This window comes from Leptinotarsa decemlineata, unplaced genomic scaffold, assembly GCF_025532065.1.
Source record: "Leptinotarsa decemlineata unplaced genomic scaffold, Ldec_3_MD MMD2_tig00026299_RagTag_RagTag, whole genome shotgun sequence".
NCBI lineage: Eukaryota > Metazoa > Arthropoda > Insecta > Coleoptera > Chrysomelidae > Leptinotarsa > Leptinotarsa decemlineata.
This window is the reverse complement of record NW_027412676.1, coordinates 9,471,366-9,494,161: the sequence shown is the minus strand read 5'-3', so window position 1 is coordinate 9,494,161 and position 22,796 is coordinate 9,471,366. Positions and strand designations below refer to the sequence as shown.

The window sequence follows — 22,796 nt, the reverse complement described above, 5'->3', positions numbered from 1 at the left end:
CTGTTTACATAAAATATCACCCATTTATAGACTCCTCGATTTCTCCAATATCTATGTACTAAACATTATCCCATTCATGACAGTTTTGACTTTAGGTGATTTAAATATTGAACACTGGATTTTATTTTTTGTAATAATAAAATCGAATTTGTACTGGCTCCTTCGCCATAATTTGGTTGGCGTTTTAAACATGTTAAATGTGTTTGAAATCTGTTTTTCCGTTAATCAGCTGTCGCACACCTACGAACAACAACCCTCAGAAGTCGAAACTTGTGCGATCTAAGGATTAACGAGGTCTTATCTTTTAACGTGCGATTCCTAACACGAGTTGGGCGATAGCAAATGACAGTCGATCGTTCAGACTTCCAGTTTTAACATTGAATTTTTTGGAACTGAGGCATTTATTTATTTAATGCATGAAAAAACAAACGAATGAATCACTCACAAACTGTAGCATACAGTGAAAGGATATTCAATAAAAAGCTTGCTTGATTTTGGTCACTTTTTACTTTTTCTTTATAATACAGGATGGTATGATGGGAAGAGTGGTCACTGACCCTAACTCAAACATATAAAGTGCAGTATATTAAATTATTTTTTGGAATTTCTTGATGATTCATTTAATGAATGGAAACTTGATATTGTATTTTGGATTCTGGCAAGCTAAGGTCAATGTTATCTTCAGATTAAAAACAATTACACACTTTTCATACAATAAACAAATCAACATAAAATTAACAGCTAGGGGTTCAATTTGTACACGTATTTCACTTTTTTATTTAATACTAGGAAAATTGAAACACATTTATTATTCGACTTATATTCATTGGTTCGGTAATAATTTCTTGATGTAATTAATTTCACAGCTCTACAAAAAAATTTTTTTTGTGTTGCCCTGAGTTCCTAAATCACGAATATATTTATGAAAGTACTGAATGTGCTCTATTTTTTTTGATTTATACGTATCTTGTATTTTTAATAATAATCGGCTTGTTAGTAAAAAAAAAATATTTTCTCAGTCATGAGAGCTCCTTGCTCTACAAAACAGCTGAGAACTCAGTTATTTGACAATATTGAAGTACTAACACGGAAATCTGGATAAGTTGTTATATGTTAATATTTTGTTTCAATTGTTGAGTGTCCGTTCTAATATATTTATCTTGTCTTTTTATTAAACATGAGTTTGTCACGAAGGAAGTGCAAATATAGTAGTGATTTATTATGTTATATTTGTGGTATTCATATATCAAAAAAACCAAAAAGGAAATATCACAGACTTTGTTAAGGAAACTTAAGCTGAATATTTCGGTTTCAAAATGGACAGATTAGATAATTCATGGGTTCCTAATAAAGTTTGTAAGTCTTGCGTTAAGTCTTTGCGGTTGTGGAAAAAAGAAGAACGTTCTGGATTAGACTTTGGTATTCCTATGACCTGGATGGAGCCTAAGAATCATTTCGATGATTGTTACTTTTGCGTAGTAGATGCTAAAGGTTTTAATCGAAATCAAACGTGGAGATATCCAGACTTACAGTCTACAAAATGTCCTGTTTTACACAGTGAAAATCTTTCTCGGCCTATTTATGTTTCAAAAGTGATTCGCATGCTCTCAGAAACAATGATGTTGCCAAATTCACAGGAATCGAATCAGTCTACCAGTGGAAGTGAATGGGAGGGTGAAACATCTACGCCAAAGTTGTTTTCTCAAAATGAACTCAGTGATTTAAAACGTGATCTAAATTTATCAAAACAAGGATCAGAACTGTTAGCTTCAAGATTGAAAGAAAAAAATTTATTGGCACCGACAGTTAAAATTACAACGTACAGAACGCGAGAAAGTGAGCTATTACAATTTTTTGATGAAAATGAAGGATTGATATACTGTAATAATATTGCGAAGCTGCTTCTGGACATGGGTTTGAAAGAATAGAAAACCTACTGAATGGCGTCTTTTTATTGATAGCTGTAAAAGAAGTTTAAAATGCGTCTTACTGCATAATGGAAATGAATTTGCATCAATTTCAATTGCCCATTCTACAAAACTCAAAGAAGAATATGAAAATGTCAAATTAGTTTTAAAAAAAATCAATTACTCGGAGCATCAATGGTCGATCTGTGTGGATTTAAAAATGGTTAATGTTTTACTTGATCAACAAAGTGGATACACGAAATACCCTTGCTTCATTTGTATGTGGGACAGTAGAGCAAAGCAACGTCATTGGGAACAAGATGTTTGGCCTGAAAGAAATTCTTTAACTGTCGGTAAAGCTAATGTAATAAGAGAGCCGTTGGTGAGCAGAGACAAAATTATACTTCCCCCATTGCATATTAAGTCAGGAATGATAAAGCAATTCGTAAAAGCTTTGGACAAGGAAGGAGATTGTTTTAAATATATTTGTAGAAAATTTCCAAAACTTAATATGGAAAAGTTGAAAGGTGGAATATTTGATGGTCCTCAAATACGGAAATTGATGAAAGACACTGATTTTATTAAAGTTACGACTGTTCCGGAAAATAAAGCTTGGGAAAGTTTTATGTTGGTAGTCGAAAATTTCCTAGGTAACCATAAAGCACCAAATTATGAAGAAATTGTACAAAATATGCTGACTAACTTTCAGATTCTAGGAGCAAATATGAGTATCAAGTTACACTATCTTCGCAACAATTTGGATAAATTTCCAGATAATTTAAGAAATTATAGTGAGGAGCGGGGAGAGCGGTTCCACCAGGATCTAAAAGTAATGGAAGAAAGATATCAGGGTCGATGGAATTATCACATGATGGCCGATTACTGCTGGTCTTTAAAAAGAGATTGTCCTCTGAAAAATTATAAAAGAAAAGCTCTTAAAAGGCGTTTCATGGAAATATAACATGTTTTCGAAATTTCCCTATCTATTTACTTCAAAGTATCATACTTTTTTCCAAATAAAACTGAGATTATAAATATATCTGTTATTTTGTTTCTTGTTTTCGAATGTTTTTAATGTAAAATGAAAATAAATATTTAAAAGAAAACGAGAGCAAATCTTACAAAACATTGATAATTTCATGAATTGTGAGTATAAATACACCCAAAATCAATCTTATATCTAGGGCAACAAAACCACTGCAGACCAGTGTTTTAAATGTTTCTGGTTTCTTTCTGGTTACTCAGCTTTTATTGCGTTCTGTTTATACTGTGTTTTACTCTTATGGGTTAATTACCGAAAACATCTATATTTAGTTCTCGTAGATCGATGAATCAATGATTTTTAAATTCGCCATCAGTAAGGTCATTGAAATTTGTAGATGATATAGATGTTGTTAACAGTCCAAATTTTCTTTCATCAACAAAGTACAACTCCGTATTGCAGAATTGTCATTTGATTGTCTTCAAACACTGTCTGTAGAGAAAACATTACAGCATATGCTAGTTTTCTGAATCAGCCATTTTCCATTCATATTTGAAAAAAAAAACAACTGTTATGCGAAATTTTGAAAGTAGTTTCTTTATGTGGATATCGATGGTGTCCTCAAGGATCCATTGTCACCAACTCCTTTTTTCTATCATATACTCAACTTTGCTGATGACAGCATAATTTTCTTTTCATTCCCGAACATCATGCTTATGCATATCTTTGGCGACAATTAGAGGTTTTCTATTCTCATTAAAATCTTGGAAAAAGCTCGACTTTTGGACAGAAACCAAGTAGAATTCAATGCTATGAAATGTGGCGAAACTGAGCATCATAACGTCAGTTCATAAAATTTTGCTGGTAATATCGATTAATCTGTCGAGTGTTAAGTTGGATAACAACGTATTGCCACAAGCACGTTACAATAATAGCAGTCAGCTTTTAGAAAACTTGGGACACTATTATTTGAGCTAGAAAGTTACACACCTTCAAAATGTTTTAAGCTTCATGAAGTACAAGTCAGAGGCCCTCTCTGGAATTTTGCTCACAGGTATAGAACTCCACCTCTGGCTGTTAAATTCTAACCAGAAAAGAACGAGTCATTCGCCTTATTGTATACCCAAACATCACAAGGAAACTTAAAAGCCTAGAAAATCGATAAACATTAAATCGCTACTTTAGCTCAGATTTCAGAGCAAGAATGCTTTGCAGTGCCTGTTTAATTCCTGTAATACCTCCGAAGTAGTAGAAAAATTATTGAGTAATTGGATCGGTTGGATTCCATTTCATATCGTTGAACTCTCACCCTACAAACATGTTATCAATATGCGACTCTGTTCCTAAATAATTTTTGAGTTTGAGAACATTTTTAGAGAGAGTAAATATTGAGAGAAATCTGTTTTGACTCTCTTCTTCTAAATTCATAATTAGAGAATATGAAGCTTTCGAATAAATGACGAAATCATTTGAAAACATAAATGAGAACGCTTTGTAAAAATGTTCTTTCTTTTAACACAACTCAATAAAGCTTGTCTGCAACAACTGCAATGAATTACACAATTGATACAATTTTCAAAAATAATAAACAAATATCTGTTTTTGAGTATTTGAGAAAACTGACGCGAGTTTCTGACACCGATATTCGAGAATAAACATGGGTGCATAGGTTTTTCGCAAAACTAAACGATAAAAAAGTATAAGTAAGAAGTGAAAAACTTGAAAAATAGAACTGTTTGTGTTATTGGCCCAATTTCATTCAACTAATGCATACATTATTAATTTTTCTGGCATTCAAATTCACAAAATATAAGTTATGTAATACTAATGTATACACCAAACATTATACAAATATCATATACTGTTTTGTAGCGTTCATACAAATTCAATTATACATTTTCGGTATTAAAACTAAATAAAAGACATATACCTATATGCAATTTTATACTTGCCGTTTCTTTATTGGGAAACGAGAAATGCAAACAAAGTTTTTTCACAAAACATTCAGTACGAAATTTCTTGGAGTTGTTTACGAATTTTTGTTGGTTTTAGTGAATTTATTTCTATATTTTGTTATTCTGTTGTATATATTGAATATTTGAAAATATAAATTTTTGGTATCTATATCATACATATTGTTCAATAATCAATATGAAAAGAAAGCAAATCTTTTGTGAAGTATTACACAGAAACTAATGCGATCCTATCGTTACAATATAAACAATCACAATGTTATGAACTCTTTTGTGAACAAATCAATTTATAAATTGGTTCTGTAAAGAAGTGTACACTGATTTTTTAAGATAATACATTCAATATAAAGCATATCCGCATCATATATCCTTCAAAAATTATTTTAATTTCCGGCTCCAGAAATCATCAAGGCAAACAAACCAGAATTTTGGTTTTGTAAGCGGAACAAGATTTCGAATGAAGCAAATAAATATATGATTCAAATTATCTACTTCTGTCCAATTAACCAGAAAGGTCGACATATATATCGAATTGTAATTCCGGTATCACTTTAATTGGGGCGTGGTTGTACTTCAAGCAAATGAACTGAAGTGTATTACCAAGAAATCAGTATAACACCTATTTAATTTTTGATATTTTTGATCGTTGGTTAGAGAAAAATTTCAAGATTATAGACACATGATGTTTTAATCAAAACCCTAAGATGATTTGCCAAACAGAATCAGTTGATCGGTTTATCAGTTGGTCTGGGTTGAATTAACTTTGGGACATTGCACATAAAACTTCATTATAATCATCACTATTTTTATCTTTCAAATTAAAGTGTGCGTCTTCAAAGTTTTTACGTCCACTTTTCTTTCAATTTTTTCTAAAAATTGGTTCTGAGGTAGCCGGGGATCAAATACCACCCCCCGCTACTCAACCTCAACCAACAATTTTATCTCTCCACTTCAAAGTTTCAGTTTTTCTGTATTGTCCCTCTTGCTAAATGCCATCATGAACCATTTGGATAAGACTGTGCTTAGCGTTCATCACCGATCCATTTCTGGTCCAAAGCCTGCTGTATATGTGTTTCGTCTCTATATTATTATATTTGCCAAAGACTAGGATGACTAAGCTTGTCGCTTCGATATCTGTTGTCATCTACACTTGGATGATTTATTCTAAATTAATTAAATCAAATACAGACTAAAATCCAAGAAAGTATCTATCTCTGTTCACTTCTGTAAACGGATGTAAGCCTCTTAGGGGAATGTTACAAGCATTTGTATTCTTTCCGAAGTTTACACGAAACAAACAAGTTACCTTGCTTCATAGGCAACTCTAAATATGTTGTGTCTTCTCAACGGAATTATGTATAACAAATGTCACTCTCTCGAACAAAGAAGTGAAAATATATATTCGTATGTGTCTAACAAACACGCTAATTTTCTTTATTTTCAAGCATTCCGTTTATGAACCCATAAATTTATTTTTATTGGTAGCATACTTATGAAACTGTTTGTATACTAGTGTAATTAATATTGGTGCATTTCATGTTGACTAAAAAAGTGTTAACATTTGTGAATGAAGGGAAGATAATCAAAATTACTTGGATCGAAATGAATGGATGAAAAAGATGATAAACATTCATCTCCCAAAGACGACTGTAGACATTCACATTCGAAACGTTGAATCTCTTTCTTCCCCTCTCCTTTCCTTCATTTGTTCGTTTCTGAGGTATCTATTTGGACTCAATATGAATTCCATTCCCAATGTTGTTATTCAATTTTGCCTTCCTTCTTTGTTGCCCATGTTCACTTTGCTTATGTTAAGACAACTATTGATCTGTATAATTTTATTATACAGTTAAATTTTTCGACAAATTCTTTTTATTCAACTGTGTTCTTTAGCAAAAAATATATCAAGCTCTCTCTGATTTGTGATGACAGTGTCGAAGTAACCATGGATCTACGAAATGAATTTAAAATATTATCTTTCGAACAGCGACGCCAATTATCAGCAATGATATTCATGCACAAACTATTGAATAATAACATTGATTCTTCAGAAATTCTCAGTTTCACGTATCCCCTCGTCGCACCCGATTTTCGTTCATGTTCAATATTCCAACCGTGAAGTGGCGCAACGAAAGCCCCACTAATATCTTTACTAAAGTTAGTTAATCGTTTAAATATATCAATAGATCTCGACTGGACACTTTCCCAATCAGTACTCCGCAAAAAAAATTTGGAACTTAAATTTACCTATTTGAGCAGTATTTCCCTCTACAGTTCTGGTACATATTTCACTATTTTTATACATTCATAAGTATTCTAAGGATTATATGAACTTTTATTTTTTCATCCATGTAATGAGGCTGTAATAGCTTGTTTGGATAATAAATAAATGAATAAATATATACTTAAATGTCTACAACTTTTAGTTCTGTATTCAACTCTCTTTTTCATTACATAGATGTTTCTGTTTATTTATATTGAATTGGTCTTCATTTATTTCCATATTCATATTGCTCATTAATTATAAATATATACCTGACAAAACGTAAAAAATTATTGGGTCATTTCCTTAGAAATATGAGGCAAGTGCATGACCTTGACCAACCGATTTCGAATCATGTACCAACGGCAATGTACCAATAAGACCCCTTACCGAGTATGATCACGTTCGCTCTTTCTGTAATCGCTGCAAACCGACAAGAAACCATTAGCGAATCCCAAGGTCCACAAATCAGCACAGATAAACAAAAAATGAGTAATACATTGAGAATGCCCCATTTTAATGAAGAAAGTATTTGCGTGTAAAAAATTTCATTAGAAGTTTTTCTTTGAGAATTTACTAAGTCAAAAAGAAACGTAAATAATTTGTATTAGGATGTGAAACAAACTTGTGTGATATTTTCAAATATTATATTTGATTTGTATTTAACAAGCTTTATTGGTGTAAAATATTTTGGAAATACAGAAAATAAATCATGAATAATACCAAATGAGTATTAATATTATAGAAATCAATCAATTCCAGTATTCATTTTTTGAATTTTGAAATGAACCAGTGATATTAACATTGATAATGATCCTTGGTACTTGGTACATAAACGGTTAATGGGTCTTTACACAGGCGTTATTAATTTGTTCTACCAAAATACTCAGTCAAAGCGGTGTAAAGTAATGAAAACTAAAAGACTTGGTTATTTCTCCGAAAAACCTAAACTTTTAATGAAGAATTGCTTTCATTTACGAAATTGACTGAAAAGTAATCCTATATCACGATTTTGTTTGACTTTATTAATCATTATGTAGTCTGCCCCTTGAACAAGCACAAGCCTATGATGAAGGCCTCACGAAAAAGCCCACCCACAACTCAAAGCATGTAACAAAAAAAGATCAACGAACGTTTTTCATACATACATACATGCAGTCAAGCCACGTTGAAGTCAGACGAGTCCCACACAGTGCACTGATTTTATTCTCATATACCAGAACTGTCAAAAACCTAAAAATGATTTTATCATCAGAGATTTGTTATAGTAGATCAGAAGAAAGTGTGACAGTTTGGAAAGCGATATATTTCCAAACATGCCTCTGATACTGTTAAATCACCGGCCACCCTGAACCAAGATAAATAAGATTTTTGGGTGATCTGAACATTTCGTTCTATTTTTTCGTCGCATCACAATTCAACTTGCTTCAGAAGCTGGACTGTTGTTTGTTGATAAAATTATCTGGTGCACACTACAGGTACTTTAAATTCGTAATGTGTTTTATTTTCTCGGGAAATTGGTCAAGGTGAGAATTTAATTGTTATGTAGTGTTTGCTGGATTGGTGTTAGAATATAAAGATACACTTGTAAATAAGGAATGCTAGCTTTCTGCCAAACACCATCACCGCGTTTTACCAGGAAGGGTATTACCAATAGTTTTCCTACAAAACTCAAATAAAGTATTTTTTACGTTATATACGAGGAGTTACAGAAAGTGGATAGATTTGCATGTGGAGTATTCAGAAATAGTAATTCCAAGTCAGTTATTATACTTTTTTACTGCTTTAAAGACGTGACCTCTTAGAAAATCTCCTAAATTCAATAAAAAAATATCGAAAAAATTGCATTGAAAAAATTGAATCTCTCTAGCTAATGAACTGAAACTAACACATCCCATTCATAAATATTTTTATCTTCCACAATCTCCTATGACTTTGTTAATTATTCGCTGAAATAAGATATTCATATCTTGTAGCCAGTAATAAATAATTTTATAACTTTCAATTTCAAACTGAAATATTTTTTTCTGAGAATTATATTTCTTGATGGAGATGACGTTTCGTTAAGTGCGTACCTAAAACACTACGCCTTTCTCTAACCACGACATTTCATTTCGTATACACGATATATGTGTAACAAAATAGATCTCAAGGAACCTGAATACTAAGATGGAAAAGAAAGCAATTATATTCCGAAGTTCTTAAAAACCAAAAAAACATGTCAAAATTATTACGAATCCTACAGCTGTTACTGACAAAATATCTGATATTATTGATGAAGTTAATGTCCTTCCACTATTGAAGATGGTACAAAAATAATTTGAAAAACTGATATTGAAATAGTGACTAGAAATGATAGAATCATAGTACAAACTTACAGAAACGATGAGTTGTACTATATTCAAGTAACTTCACAATCTGTAACCGCAACAATAGTCCAGGAAAGCGAATCACTTCTTGCGAAGTAGTGCACCTGTTAGAGATTCACATCTTATTTACCAGTTTTATTATTCTCCCCATAACCTTTATCCAAAACTTCATTTCGTCCATGATACGTCTTTTTTTGTTTGGTATGTGCACCACAGCAGCTTCCCTCCATACCTGGCTTTTAGTCACCTGTTCAATAAAGGTTTCATAACCTCCTTTTTTAGGCTTTCTGAAATATTTCCAAAATTCAATTACCTACTCAAATATTTAGGTTGTGAAGACTCTTTCCTATCCTTCAACTATATCTTATAGCTCTTTTCAGTTGTGCGCTCTGGGTTGAAGGGGCGTCGGCGCGACGTGAGTCTGTTGAGTCGAATTATCGAAGCGATAAACAATTGACTGATCTGAATATAAAGTTACAGGGTAAAAATTTGATTTTCACTCGAATGTATTCATGTATTGAAATGGAATTTCTAATTTTCAACAATCCATTCAATTTTGAAGCTTCACAGACTCCAATCGGACAGTATTTTGAAAAAAAAGTCAAAAAGGTTAACGCTCTTACATTTCATTAACAGTATTTCAAAAGTCTGGATAACTACCCGGAATTAAAAAATCATGCAGCACGCATTCTGTGCATGTTTGGTAGTATTTATGTGAGCAGATGTTTTCCGTCATGAAAATAAATAAGGACAAACGTCGCACAAGACTTACAAATGAACATCTCCAATCAATTCTTCAAATAATGTTACGATCTTCGTTCGGGTTTGAAGGCCGTCGTGGTTTGGAACTGTATCCTAACGTTTCGCCAGTACGAGTAGCTGGCTTCTTCAGAGGTCTATTCATCTTGGTGGTTCACCGATAACTAGTGATTTCTAGTTCTTAAGCTGTATTTATGTTGACAGAGGTAGCCCGCCTTTCTAGTTGATGCGTTGTTATTGGTAGAAGTATTATTATCTGTTACATTGCGTTGCACTGCTGCCATCTTTGGCCGAAATGTTATCACCTGTTACATTGCGTTGCACTGCTGCCACCTTAGCATCTTTTAGTATGAGATTCCAGATCCGGTTAAGCGTTATTGCCTCCTCTTTTCTTTTGTAGTTTTCTGTACGTTTATGGATTTCTATGGCTTCCCGTACGAGCCAACTATGGTATCCATGATCAGGTGCAAGTAGTTTCACATCTTCAAACAGTATCATATGATCTCCTTCACTAAACGCGTGTTCCGCTACTGCCGATTTTTTTATTTGACCTAATCTACAGTTTCCCCAATGTTCATTCAGCCTTTTACCCATGTATCTTTTGGTGATAACGATATAAACTTTTCCGCAGGTGCATGGTATATGGTATACCCCCGCAGCTGAAAGTGGATCTCTTTCGTCTTTCGCAGATCTCAGGCTTTGCTGTATTTTCCTGGTGGGCTTGAACACTGTTTTTGTTATGTTCTATTCTGCTTCCTGAGGATTTTTCCAATTCTATCTGGAGATATTCTATCATGGTGAAATTTGAGAAGAAAGCAATCGACGCTTTTGATTTCAAACCAACCATTTGGCTCCGATATGGGGATGACACCTTCGTTACCTGGAGACATGGGAGGAACAAACTGAACCTATTTCTAGACCACATAAATACTCAACACCCTAGCATCAAGGTCACTATGGAGACTGAACGGGAACAACGAATATCACGGTTGCACGTGCGTTTCTACCGTACATCCCTAGGGTTACAGGTAGAATCGAAAAAATCTCAAAGAAGCATAACATAAAAACAGTGTTCAAGCCCACCAGGAAAATACAGCAAAACCTGAGATCTGCGAAAGACAAAAGAGATCCACTATCAGCTGCGGGGGTATACCGTATACTATGCACCTGCGGAAAACTTTATATCGGTACTACCGAAAAATCCATGGGTACCAGGCTGAATGAACATTGGAGAAACTGTAGATTAGGTCAAATAGAAAAATCGGCAGTAGCGGAACACGCGTTTAGTGAAGGAGATCATACGATACGAACATAACATTCGCTGTCGTTCATTGTATTGAGGAATTCAACAAAAGTAATACCAATGACAACACAATCAACGGATAAAGTATTCAAAATGACCTCCATCCAGTTCCATACAATAATACAGTCTACTTTCGAAAGCGTTCCTTACATAATTGAAGATGTCCGGAGTCCGAAATCGGCATTCCCGAACAATTCTCTGTCAAATTGAAGGAGAACTAAATTGTTCGTGCTCGTACTTTGTTGAGCGCTCTAGTGTAATTGAAGGATCCGCAAGACATCCATGAATCTCTTAACAGCTGATGGTAACTTCGTTACCTTTACTTGTGACTATTGTGCCTAGATTCCGACAATCTGTTCCTCAATATTGACTAAATGTCTTCAAATATTGATCAATCAATTGGTTCCATTGCCCCATTCAAAGTTAATAAACTTTGTTGATAAACTTCTCGGATCATATGATAGACCATGAGGCTATGATAGTTATTTGTTTCATTACTTTTTTTACTAGTACTAGACATAAGGTGAACGTCACGCCTGCCGCACAATATTTATTCTTCTGGAAGTACTCGTCAATTGTTTTCAATCTGATAATATCTGTACTGCGTCTATTCCACACAAAATAAAACAATTCAAGCTAATTATCACTGTGGCCTCGTGAAATACCGTTCAGATTTTTTTTTAGTTGTGGAAATTTCAATTTCGTGCGTGAAATTCTCATGTTTTGTTATCCATCGATGATTTGAGTGCTAATTCTGTGGAACAATGAATGACCAATTAACTCTAGAGACAAACTTGAAAACTACTTATTAACGTGTTGATTCTTGCTAATCCTTAATGAACTCGCCATTTCTCTTGAAAAGTAAATGTTTATGTTTATGTTTCAAATTATTTCCCAGTTAATGCAAACAGTTTGAAAGGTATTATGAGAATAGGACACTATTTGTGATGTGATATGGCTTCCCCTTTTCCAAAACTTCAAACATTTTTTATTATTTCTTGAAACTAAACTGATGAAGGTGTGTGTGTACTCTTTGAATTCTTCAAGATGTTAACTGTTAAATGGTGAAAGGTTTGCATTTTCGTTGTCCCAAGAATTGAAACATTGAAAATTCGAAATTTTCAGGAAAAAAATAGTTGAAACCAGTTGTTGACAAAGCAATAGCTTCAGGAAATCGTGAACAAACTCAGTTTTTCTTTACAATTCTATCCTATTACTTACTTTATTGCCCGTTCTAACTACAATAAATGATTTCCGTATCACCTTCATAGTATTTTTTACAGGACTCATCATTAATTTCATATCCATTCAAACAGAATTACTTTTCTACTAATTCCAACTAGAGGCTCTGAAATACAAATACATTTTGAAAACATATAACATTTTTTGGGGAGAATTGGATATTTGTTTCAACGTACCTCATGTATTCTTTGAAAGACACTACATATTCCAATGTTTCGTGATGTTTTTTGGGTTTTTAATGTCCCACAATCAGAAAAATAAATGAAAATGAATCAATGGTGAATCTGCTAGTGAAATAGAGTAAAATAAATATGTGTCACTATTTTTCGAGTTTGAAAGCCGTGGATTTTGGAATTTCTTCCTGACGTTTCGCTGGCGCGAGTAGCTAGCTTTTTCAGAGGTTTAACCATCATGGCTTGTTGTCCGATGAGTAACTTTTAGGCTTCGTAAAGCGTATTTATGCCTTGTCAGGTAACCCGTTGTATTGGTACCTGGATTTGTACCTGTACTTGTACTTGCACTTGTACCTGTACTTGAACCTGGAACATTAACAATCTTGCTGCCTGTTGTCATTCTGTTCGTTATTCTCGAATTCCTTAAAATGGGGTTCCATATTCGATTGAGGTTACCGCTTCTTCTTTTCTGTTGAAATTATCCGTGTGTTAGTGGATCTCTATTGCCTTCCGTACTAGTTGGCTATGGTGTCCCTGGTTGGGGGCAATTAGTTCTGTGTTTTCAAACAACGGAACGGGCTCGGAGAATATGTGAACCAGAACATCTGGAGAGGGAACTGAAATACCTTGAAGTGACCTTGAGATCGAATGGTTATAGTGCCTCCGAGATCAGGAAAGCCATAAAACCGAAGAACACAACGGTTTAAAAAGCGAAAGAGGATCAGATGGTTGCACGCGTATATCTACCGTTTATCCCCAGGGTCACGGACAGAATTGGAAAACTATTGGATAAACACGACATCGACACAGTCTTCAAACCCACGGGGAAGATACAACAAAGCCTCAGGTCGGCTAAAGACAAAAGAGACCCATTATCAGCAGCATGGTTCTATCGCATACCGTGCACTTGTGGGAAGGTATATATCGGAACCACAAATGATCCATGGGAACAAGACTAAAAGAGCATAAAAGGAACTGCAGACTAGGCCAAGCGGACAAGTAGGCAATAGAGATCCACAAACACACGGAGAATTTCAACAGAAAAGAAGAAGCGGTGAACCTCAATCGAATATGGAACCCCATTTTTTATAATTCGAGAATAATGAACAGAATGACAACAGGCAGCAAGATTGTTAATGATCCAGGTTCAAGGACAGGTACAAGTACAGGTACAAGTGCAGGTACAAATACAGGTACCAATACAACGAGTTACCTGACAAGGCATAAATACGCTTTACGAAGCCTAAAAGTCAGTCATCGGACAGCAAGCCATGATGGTTAAATCTCTGAAGAAGCTAGCCACTCGCACCAGCGAAACGTCTGAAAGAAATTCAAAAAATCCACGGCTTTCAAACTCGAAAAACAGTGACACTGAAAACCTCAGCCGCGAAAGTGTAAACCATTTTGTCAAAATAAATATGATTAGTTATCGATTGATCAGATTCTTTAGAAGTTCATAATACGCAGTAAACTTTCGCAATGAACTCATCTTTGCTTTTTATTACACTTGCCCAGATCTATATTTATTATTCAGATTGAGGAGAAACATAATTCCAAAAAACTTCAAGTCATACCTCATTTAGCTCAAATAAATTCAAGAAGACACATGAACTTATCAATAAAACCAATTATTATTATTATTATTATATCATACGACCCCAACGGATTGACACAATACAAAAAATTATCATGTACCTATCCATGTCCATTTTGAAAAAAGTAAAAACAATGCGTCAAATTGGTAAAGACGTTTCTTCTAGCATATAGAACCCAATTGATAAAGCAACGGGTTTTTCTCCATGGATAAGTGGAAGGAAAATAAAAGTACCGTAAAACCTACTATTTCATTCGCCTCCTAAAAATAGCAATTGAAAAAACTTAGTTGAAAGAATCATACATCAAATTACATTTATAAAGCATTGAAATAAATGTATCTCTCTATATTAGTGAGTTTGGAACGGTGAAGGAATGTGTTGCGAGTATATAATTAAACAGAAAAATTGTTTAATTCTGAAATTTTAATATTTCAATATGACTGAAAGTATTTTTAATTTCGTTCAGTTATCTGAAACGCTTCAAGAAGCGTATTTATTGTAAAAAATTTCAATTACTTTTTCAAATACAGCTTTTATTTCCGACATTTGATAAAATAGATTTTTTTATGTTAAACGGTGTTATTGAAAAATATAATGATGTAGATAATAAAAAAAAATCGAAAGGTCCTAGGTAGCAGTCATGATACCACTCTCCTCAACAATCTACGGTATTGATCAGATAAAATAATTATAAAATTGTTGTGCGTAATATTTACATATTCAGCAGTCTACTGTATCTGATCAATACAGTAAACTGCTGAGAAGAGTGGTGTAATGAAATAGTTTTTAATTTTCATCTACATCATTGTTTTTTTCTCTTTTTAATAAAACCGTTCAACATTTTTTTTTCCTTATTTTGTTTTCAAGTTTTCAGTTTCTAATTTTGGTACTCAATTCCTCATTCTGTTTAATTCATTTAGTGCCTCAGTATTACAAGATAATATATAATCCGCCATTTTGTAGCTGCGGCCATCTTGATTTCGCATCTTTTTCAAGGTATACTAATATTCAGCTAATTAACGGAAAAACAATAAATTGATGGATGTAGCCGTTACTACGTGGTAGGAGATCATAATGAAAAGAGAAATGAAAATTTCTATGTTTTTTACCACTTTTATTTGTAACTAACGTTACTGCAGTTATGTCCTATGTGGACATTCTCAAACTTATACAATAAAATTATTGTAGAAAATAGAAATTTTCATTTCTCTTTTAATAACGGAAAAATAGATTTTAAACAGATTTTCAAACAGATTCTACTAGTCAAGCCCTGTCATTTGTACCCATATGTAGGTAGTTCTAAAACAATATGTAATCCGCCATTTTGTAGCTGCGGCCATCTTGGATTTACAATGATACAGAAATCATTAAATTGCATTGTCATCAAAACTAAATGTGTGTACCAAATTTCAGATCAATCTGTCAACAGAAAGAGGGCAAAACTTCAATTATTATTAAATTTGACCCAAACAAATGAACCAACAAACAAACGATCGAACAGGGCAAGCTAAAAAAACCGTTTGAATTTGCTTTGAGTCTGATTGGTACTGCGAACTGTTTCCTAATATATTCCCATACCATAAATCATTTTAATTTTGCCTGCACTTTGTTGCAGGTCGTGTACATCATTAGATAACCATATGTCAATAACTTTCAGTTGATGCATTGAATGCAATTAACTACCGTACATTTATTTGAAGAGACTGAGCAATTCCCACGATTTCAATTAACTCAGCATCTTTTATAATGTAATTTTCGAACCTGATTCGGTGTTGAAAACTTAATATTACATAACCCTAATAGATTTCTCATATAACGTTCAGAGCATACCTTCTAATTTGGGGTGAAAGCTACAACGAATCAATTCATCTCCTCTGGGTGCAGTTGATTCGTGGCATCATTGTGTGATTATCACATTTGATACAGCTCTTAAAGAAATGATTCAGATAAGGCTCCAATTTACACCACCATTTTTCAACTAGTCATGACTAACGTTATGTAATAGTATCCATGATAATAACTTAACAAAACTTAACTTTCACAAAAATTTTTTATTTCTAGACAATACCAACTGTAGTAGGTATAGTCGAAGTGAACGATATTGTGCACGCTTGAAGTTGCCGGATTTCAAAGGCCAAAAAAACCAATGAACCGGCTGCAAATTAATCCACGTGGACTGTAGAATTGGTGGTTCGTATTAGATAATCTTTACTAACCGAGTTTTATGATGGGCTGAAGAGTCATAAAATTAAATTTGAAGTCATGTTACGGTGACGAATAGAAATCGGGACATGCAGAGATGGTTATCGCCGTCGTCTTATCAATGTTCTGTTCAGGAACTGATCGCCATTTGAGTGTTGAAATTTGGTATTGGTGCAATTATAACTACTTAAAATTTTTGTTATCTGTTTAAAATGTGGCGTCCTTGAACAAGTGCTAATAGTAATAACGAGTGTGATAACAACGCAAACTTTTTCCAGTGTAGTGATTCCAATAGCGATGGTGAACAATGCGAAAAAGAGGTAGTAGTGAATAGGATTCGAATGCATTTGAATATTAAAACACAGAGAGTATGTTTTATGTTTCAATGTATATAAAAACCTATATCTCAAGTTTGGTTTTGAGGGAAACAAATTATTACAAGAAACACCAGAGTTGACCGAAATTCCTTTCTCAACTGTACGTAAGATAGTCAAAAACAAACCTTAGGAACGCAAGACGCGATGTGATAAGATTACCAAAACCTTCAGATGTTCATCTAATAAAATCATTGGAAAAACAATATACGACTGTTACAAAAGCAATGAGATTCCTACAACTGAAATCATAAGGAAGAAAATGAATACTTCCGGCCATAACCTGAGCTGCTGTGACAAAACTCTCCAGAATTGGATAAAGAAACTAGGATTTAGATTTAAAATGATAAAAAAACGTCAAGCAGTTATGGAAAGCAGAAGAATAGTGGAATTGCGTTACAAATACTTTAGAACAAATAACTAAATATAGACAAGAACAACGGCAAATTTTCTATTTGGACGAATCTTGGTATGACACTCACGACACAGTTACGAAAGGGTGGACTGATGGTTCGAGAATGTGTATGCCTAACATGCCTGCAAACAAAGGATCGCGATGCAATGTAGACTATCATAAGAACATGGAAGCTAATATTTTCAAAGAATGGTTCGAAAACACATTGATCCCAAATTTGAATGCAAATAGTGTAATCAAAGTACCGAATAAAAATTTTAGGAAAGATGAAATACAAAGTTTTATAATGGATAACAATTTGTATTTTGAAGATTACTATACCAAAAACCAACTACTTGAAGTTTTACAGACAAAAACATTTAAAAAAATGTATGTCCATGAGAGTATTGGTGAAAAGTATGGACACACCATACTGAGACTTCCCCCTATTTTTGTGTTTTCAATCCCATCGAGTTGATTTGGGGAAAACTGAAACAAATCATCAGGCGTAAAAATAATTTTCCAAAATTTGATAAGAAGGTAATAGAGCTAATTAAAGAAGTATCTAATATTACCGAAGAAGACTGGCAGAAAAGGATTAAAACTTTGAACAATACTTGGCTTAACCGTACTGACGAAGGCTAAATAGCCAGAAACACGTGTCTGCGGTTTGCCCACTTTCATATGAGTGCTTGTCCAAAAATTGACTATACCATGTTCATTCAATATCCATCTTTCTTGTTTGATTTATCTTGCGGACCCGGATGTTACGCAGGTTGTTATAGCTGCACCCCTGACTAAGTTGGAAGTTAGTCCTTATAATCACAAGGTCTTCCAATGCCCTGATGGTGAATCTGTTTGTTTATGGATATAATAATCACAGTGGGATAACATTGTTCAAATTATTTTTAAAATTCATCTTCATGAAATGCAATTTTGTTAATTTTTTGGGATATTTTTCGTCTTCCATACTTTTAACTGCAATTTTATTGTAATTTTATTTTAACTCTCGTAATAAAAATATTCATGAAGATGTTAAAAGGTGAATATTTCTATTATAACCTGATAATTTGCTGCATCAATAATAATAATAATAATAATAAAGATATTTATTTCTTATCAAAATGAAATAAGATAAAATACAAAATTCACCGTGCTAGGAAAAGTCCGGAGATCAGATTAGTTGCAGCCCCTGCTAATATAATTATTATTATTATTGATTTTATTTTGGATTGTGGAAGGTAAATAAATAATAAACAACGATATCCTTTTTGGTACATTCCAATATGTATATGCAATTAGTGTAGTTATTAGATGGAAATGTCAAATTATCGGCCTATATCTTTACTACCAACCATCAGTAAAATTTTGGAAAAGTTGATCAAATCAAGAATCTTAGATTTTCTGAAAAAATTCGATGTCATCTCAAAAAACCAATACGGATTTATGGAAGGAAAGTCGACGCAAGATGCTTTTGATACTGTCAGCCACACGGACTTATTAGAAACCCTAGAAAACATTGGATTTAGGGGAAACGCACATAAACTTCTGAAAAGTTATTTGGAAGAGAGAAAACAATGTGTAAAAATTGAAAATATAATGAGTGGGGAGAGAAATGTTCAATATGGTGTTCCTCAGGGAACAGTTCTCGGTCCAATTTTGTTTTTAATTTATATTAATGATATTTTCAACTTACCTGTAGATGCTGAAATAAGTTCATTTGCGGATGACACAGTTATATTTTTCAAGGACAGTAACTGGTTCAGTCTGAAACAAAAAATTATTAAATCATTTCCTATAGTATTAGATTTCATAAAGAAAAAATTACTCACCATAAATATGAAAAAAACCATTTATGTACCCTTCACAAGCTACGAATCGAACTTACCCCCATTCACGAAAATAGAGTTTGAACATGGAGATGAGATGATGTTAATTAAATCAGATAAGAAAGTTAAGTTTCTAGGAATATATCTTGATTGCCACCCAAAATGGAACGGTCAAATTGAAAATGTCATAAAAAAAGTAGATACTGCTTACCCAAATTTCGATATTTAAAAAAAAATGTTGATACTAAACATTTGAAAATAATGTACTATGCCTTAATACAAACTCATTTGATTTATGGTATGGGGTGGAGCCACAAATTTATATATGAGACACTTGGAAATCACACAAAAATGGATTTTAAAGGTAATCACTGGAAACGGTTACAGATATTCTAGTGATCAGCTTTTTAAAGATGCTGAAGTACTAGATATTCATCAGTTATTTGTTCTGTATCTGGCATTATACCAACACAGAAATGCATATAACACCAAAAACATTGAACATAGTTATCCGACTAGATACAAAGAATGTTCCCTAAGTATACCCCGTATGCTGAAAACAATAGGACAGGGATGTCATTTATATCTTGCACCAAAAATTTATAATATTTTGCCATACTCATTTAAAATACTCAACTCGGTATATCTATTCAAGTCTAAAGTACGGAAATGGTTAATGAGTAAACCGCGCAATGCAATCCATAGTCTTATTGACCTGAAAAATAACTAGCATTGCATTATTTACAATATTAGGACACAATTAAACGTAATATTATTCTTCTTATTTTTTTTTTCAATAATTATTAAACCTTATTTTAACATATTTCATTAACATAATAACATATTTCTACATCATTTATATATACATATTTATATTTATTTCAATTACATAGGTAGGTACAGCATCAATCCATCGATTTTGAAACGATTATGAGAAATCAAAGTTGAGAAGATATGTATACCCACGCACAGGATTTCCTTTGTGGGTTTCTTGAATTTGTTCAAAATAAATTAGGATCATTGTAACCAATGTATCGTATCAATGTATTTTACATATTATTCATGCCTGTAACAGTTTATTTTATGTCTTTGCCTGAATAAATTCATTATTATTATTATTATTAAACCAAGTTTTTTTTACAGGAAGGCAGTATAGGATCCCAACTAGTCATAAGACCACTGCCATCACGCCTGCGCGGTTCAGTGATTCGATCAAAAAACAAAAACGAAACCGATATCGATTCAATCAACGACGACGAGATGTTTCTAGATCAAGACGGCGAACTGAGTGCTGAAGTGGCGATAGATACAGGTTTACCAATCAGAAGGAACAAAAACATCCATCACCATATCGTGTTCAAGAGGATACAGGACGAGGAAGACAATATGAGTGATTACGGTAATATTCATTCCACAATTCGAGTTTGTTTTTTATTGTCTTTCTACAGTATTTTTTATTTGATTCATTCATAAAATCATTTAGGTATATGTAAGAAAAAACAGGCAAAAAATTAATCGATATAGCAAAACTCAACGTTACGATCAGTGGTTAAAAGAGAGTATTTAAAAATTAAAGTGAAGGCTAGGAACAATGTAAATGCAAATGGATATAAACAATATTAAATAAAACCAGCTGAAATGAATTGAATAACTTTTTTCGAGATCAGTTGCCCTAACACCAAACTGATATTTTTGCACTCGACGCGCGTTTCGCCAACAAAGTTACCATTCTCAGGAGAAGAAAATTGATCAATGATACATCAATTTTCATCAATTTTCTTCTGAGGATGCTAACTTTGTTGGCGAAACGCGCGTCGAGTGCAAAAATATCAGTTTGATGTTAGGGCAATTTACCTCGAAAAAAGTTATTCAACTTTCACACCAAAGGTTCCAATCTTATCGTTGAGCTGAAATAAAGTTTAGCATAATTTCGAAAAAGAAATAATTTATTGAATGATTAAATGACAATGAGATATACTTTCTCTGAAATAAATTTTATCATAATTAGTGATATCACATTTGGCTCCAAAACGAGCACTTTTACCAAAAACCAGAACCATACAATACGCTTCCTGACGTACGTTTCATCAATCAATTTGACGTCTTCAGGAGATGAAGTAAACTGTTTTGGACAGTTATCACAAATGTAGAGATACTACATTGTATCTCTCTTGAAAATAGTACACATGAATTGAGAAACTAAAACAATGATAATGCACCTAAATGTAAATGCCAATATTCTTATATCCACTATGAAACACTACGTACTATAATGGAGATACCGTTTCGGGAGTCGGAACTTTTTATTAGTAAATTTCTCCTCTTCAAGGATCTTCTTTTTTAAATCAAAAATATTTATAGTTTATGAACTATAAACAAAAAAACCAAACACTGCTTTTTAGGGTCGTTAATTGTTTATAACTTTTTGAATTTTTTATGAACTAATTTACTTTTTTTCACAATTATCTAGACAATATTCCGGATCGAATGAGCCTAACCACTTAATTTTACTAAAAGTATGTCCATTCAACACGAATCTAAACTTATAGCCCAGATTAATATTTTCAACAGCGGCACCTTCATAAAAACTATTCAGGGTACACAAGAAATTTAAACAGTTAATAAGCTGTCGTACTCGTTCAAACTACAACGGCAGGATTTGTTTAAGGACAAAACACAAGCACTATTGAAAATCTTTAAGGCACTCTAAGAGCGGTGCCTGTGCAAAAGTGGTGAGTCACATTGGATTTGAATCGCTGGAGAATGAATCCATTTGGAAAAACGTTCTCAGGAAGTTTATTCCACATAAACGCAGTTCTCCAAATGAAAAAAGTCTTTAACAGTAAAGTTCGTAGTGTACTGAGTTGAACCTGAAAACGATGAGCAGCCATAGTCCGTCGCGTATTTCTGATATGTACCGCTCTTGGTAGAATAAAATTTGCCAAAACACTCGAACACTTCCCGTGAAAGTATCTATAGAAGAGAGACAAATCTCCAACCTTTCTTCGATGTTCGAGACCCAGACTATCAAGGGTCCAAGTGATGTTCCCAACTCCAATCCAGCACCTTCAGGGTATGCTTAGGGGCAAAGCTCCATACATGAGAACAATACTCCAAAGAAGGTCTGATCTGAGCTTTATAAAGCATCAAAATTTGTTGAGGTTTGTACAGTTTTTTGAACAGTGTTCCAAGCTTTTAAGAAGCAGCCTTTTCAATTCCAACGACATGATTGTGCCAAGACATATCGGTGTCCTTTTTAAGCCCCAGCAGACTTATCGAAACAGAAAGCGGAATTGTCTGACCTGACATTATTATATCCGGTTCGGAGACATTTATCTTTTTGGAGAGAACCGATGCCTGGCTTTTTGTGGTATTGAATTGAACCCAGTTACTTTCACCCAAATTCGAAATCACTTCTGAATCCTCATTAA

General features: G+C 33.4%; 1 protein-coding gene across 4 annotated transcripts in view; it reads left to right on the top strand.

Annotated features, from left to right (window-relative positions):
* Positions 1-22,796, top strand: part of sona (sol narae) — a 214,974-nt gene that overhangs the window by 144,657 nt on the left and 47,521 nt on the right. For all 4 annotated transcript variants that reach the window (XM_074180559.1, XM_074180558.1, XM_074180561.1 and 1 more), the window contains one exon: positions 20,509-20,764. In XM_074180559.1, the coding sequence (XP_074036660.1) occupies positions 20,509-20,764 (256 nt within the window). The remainder of the gene's footprint in view (positions 1-20,508; positions 20,765-22,796) is intronic.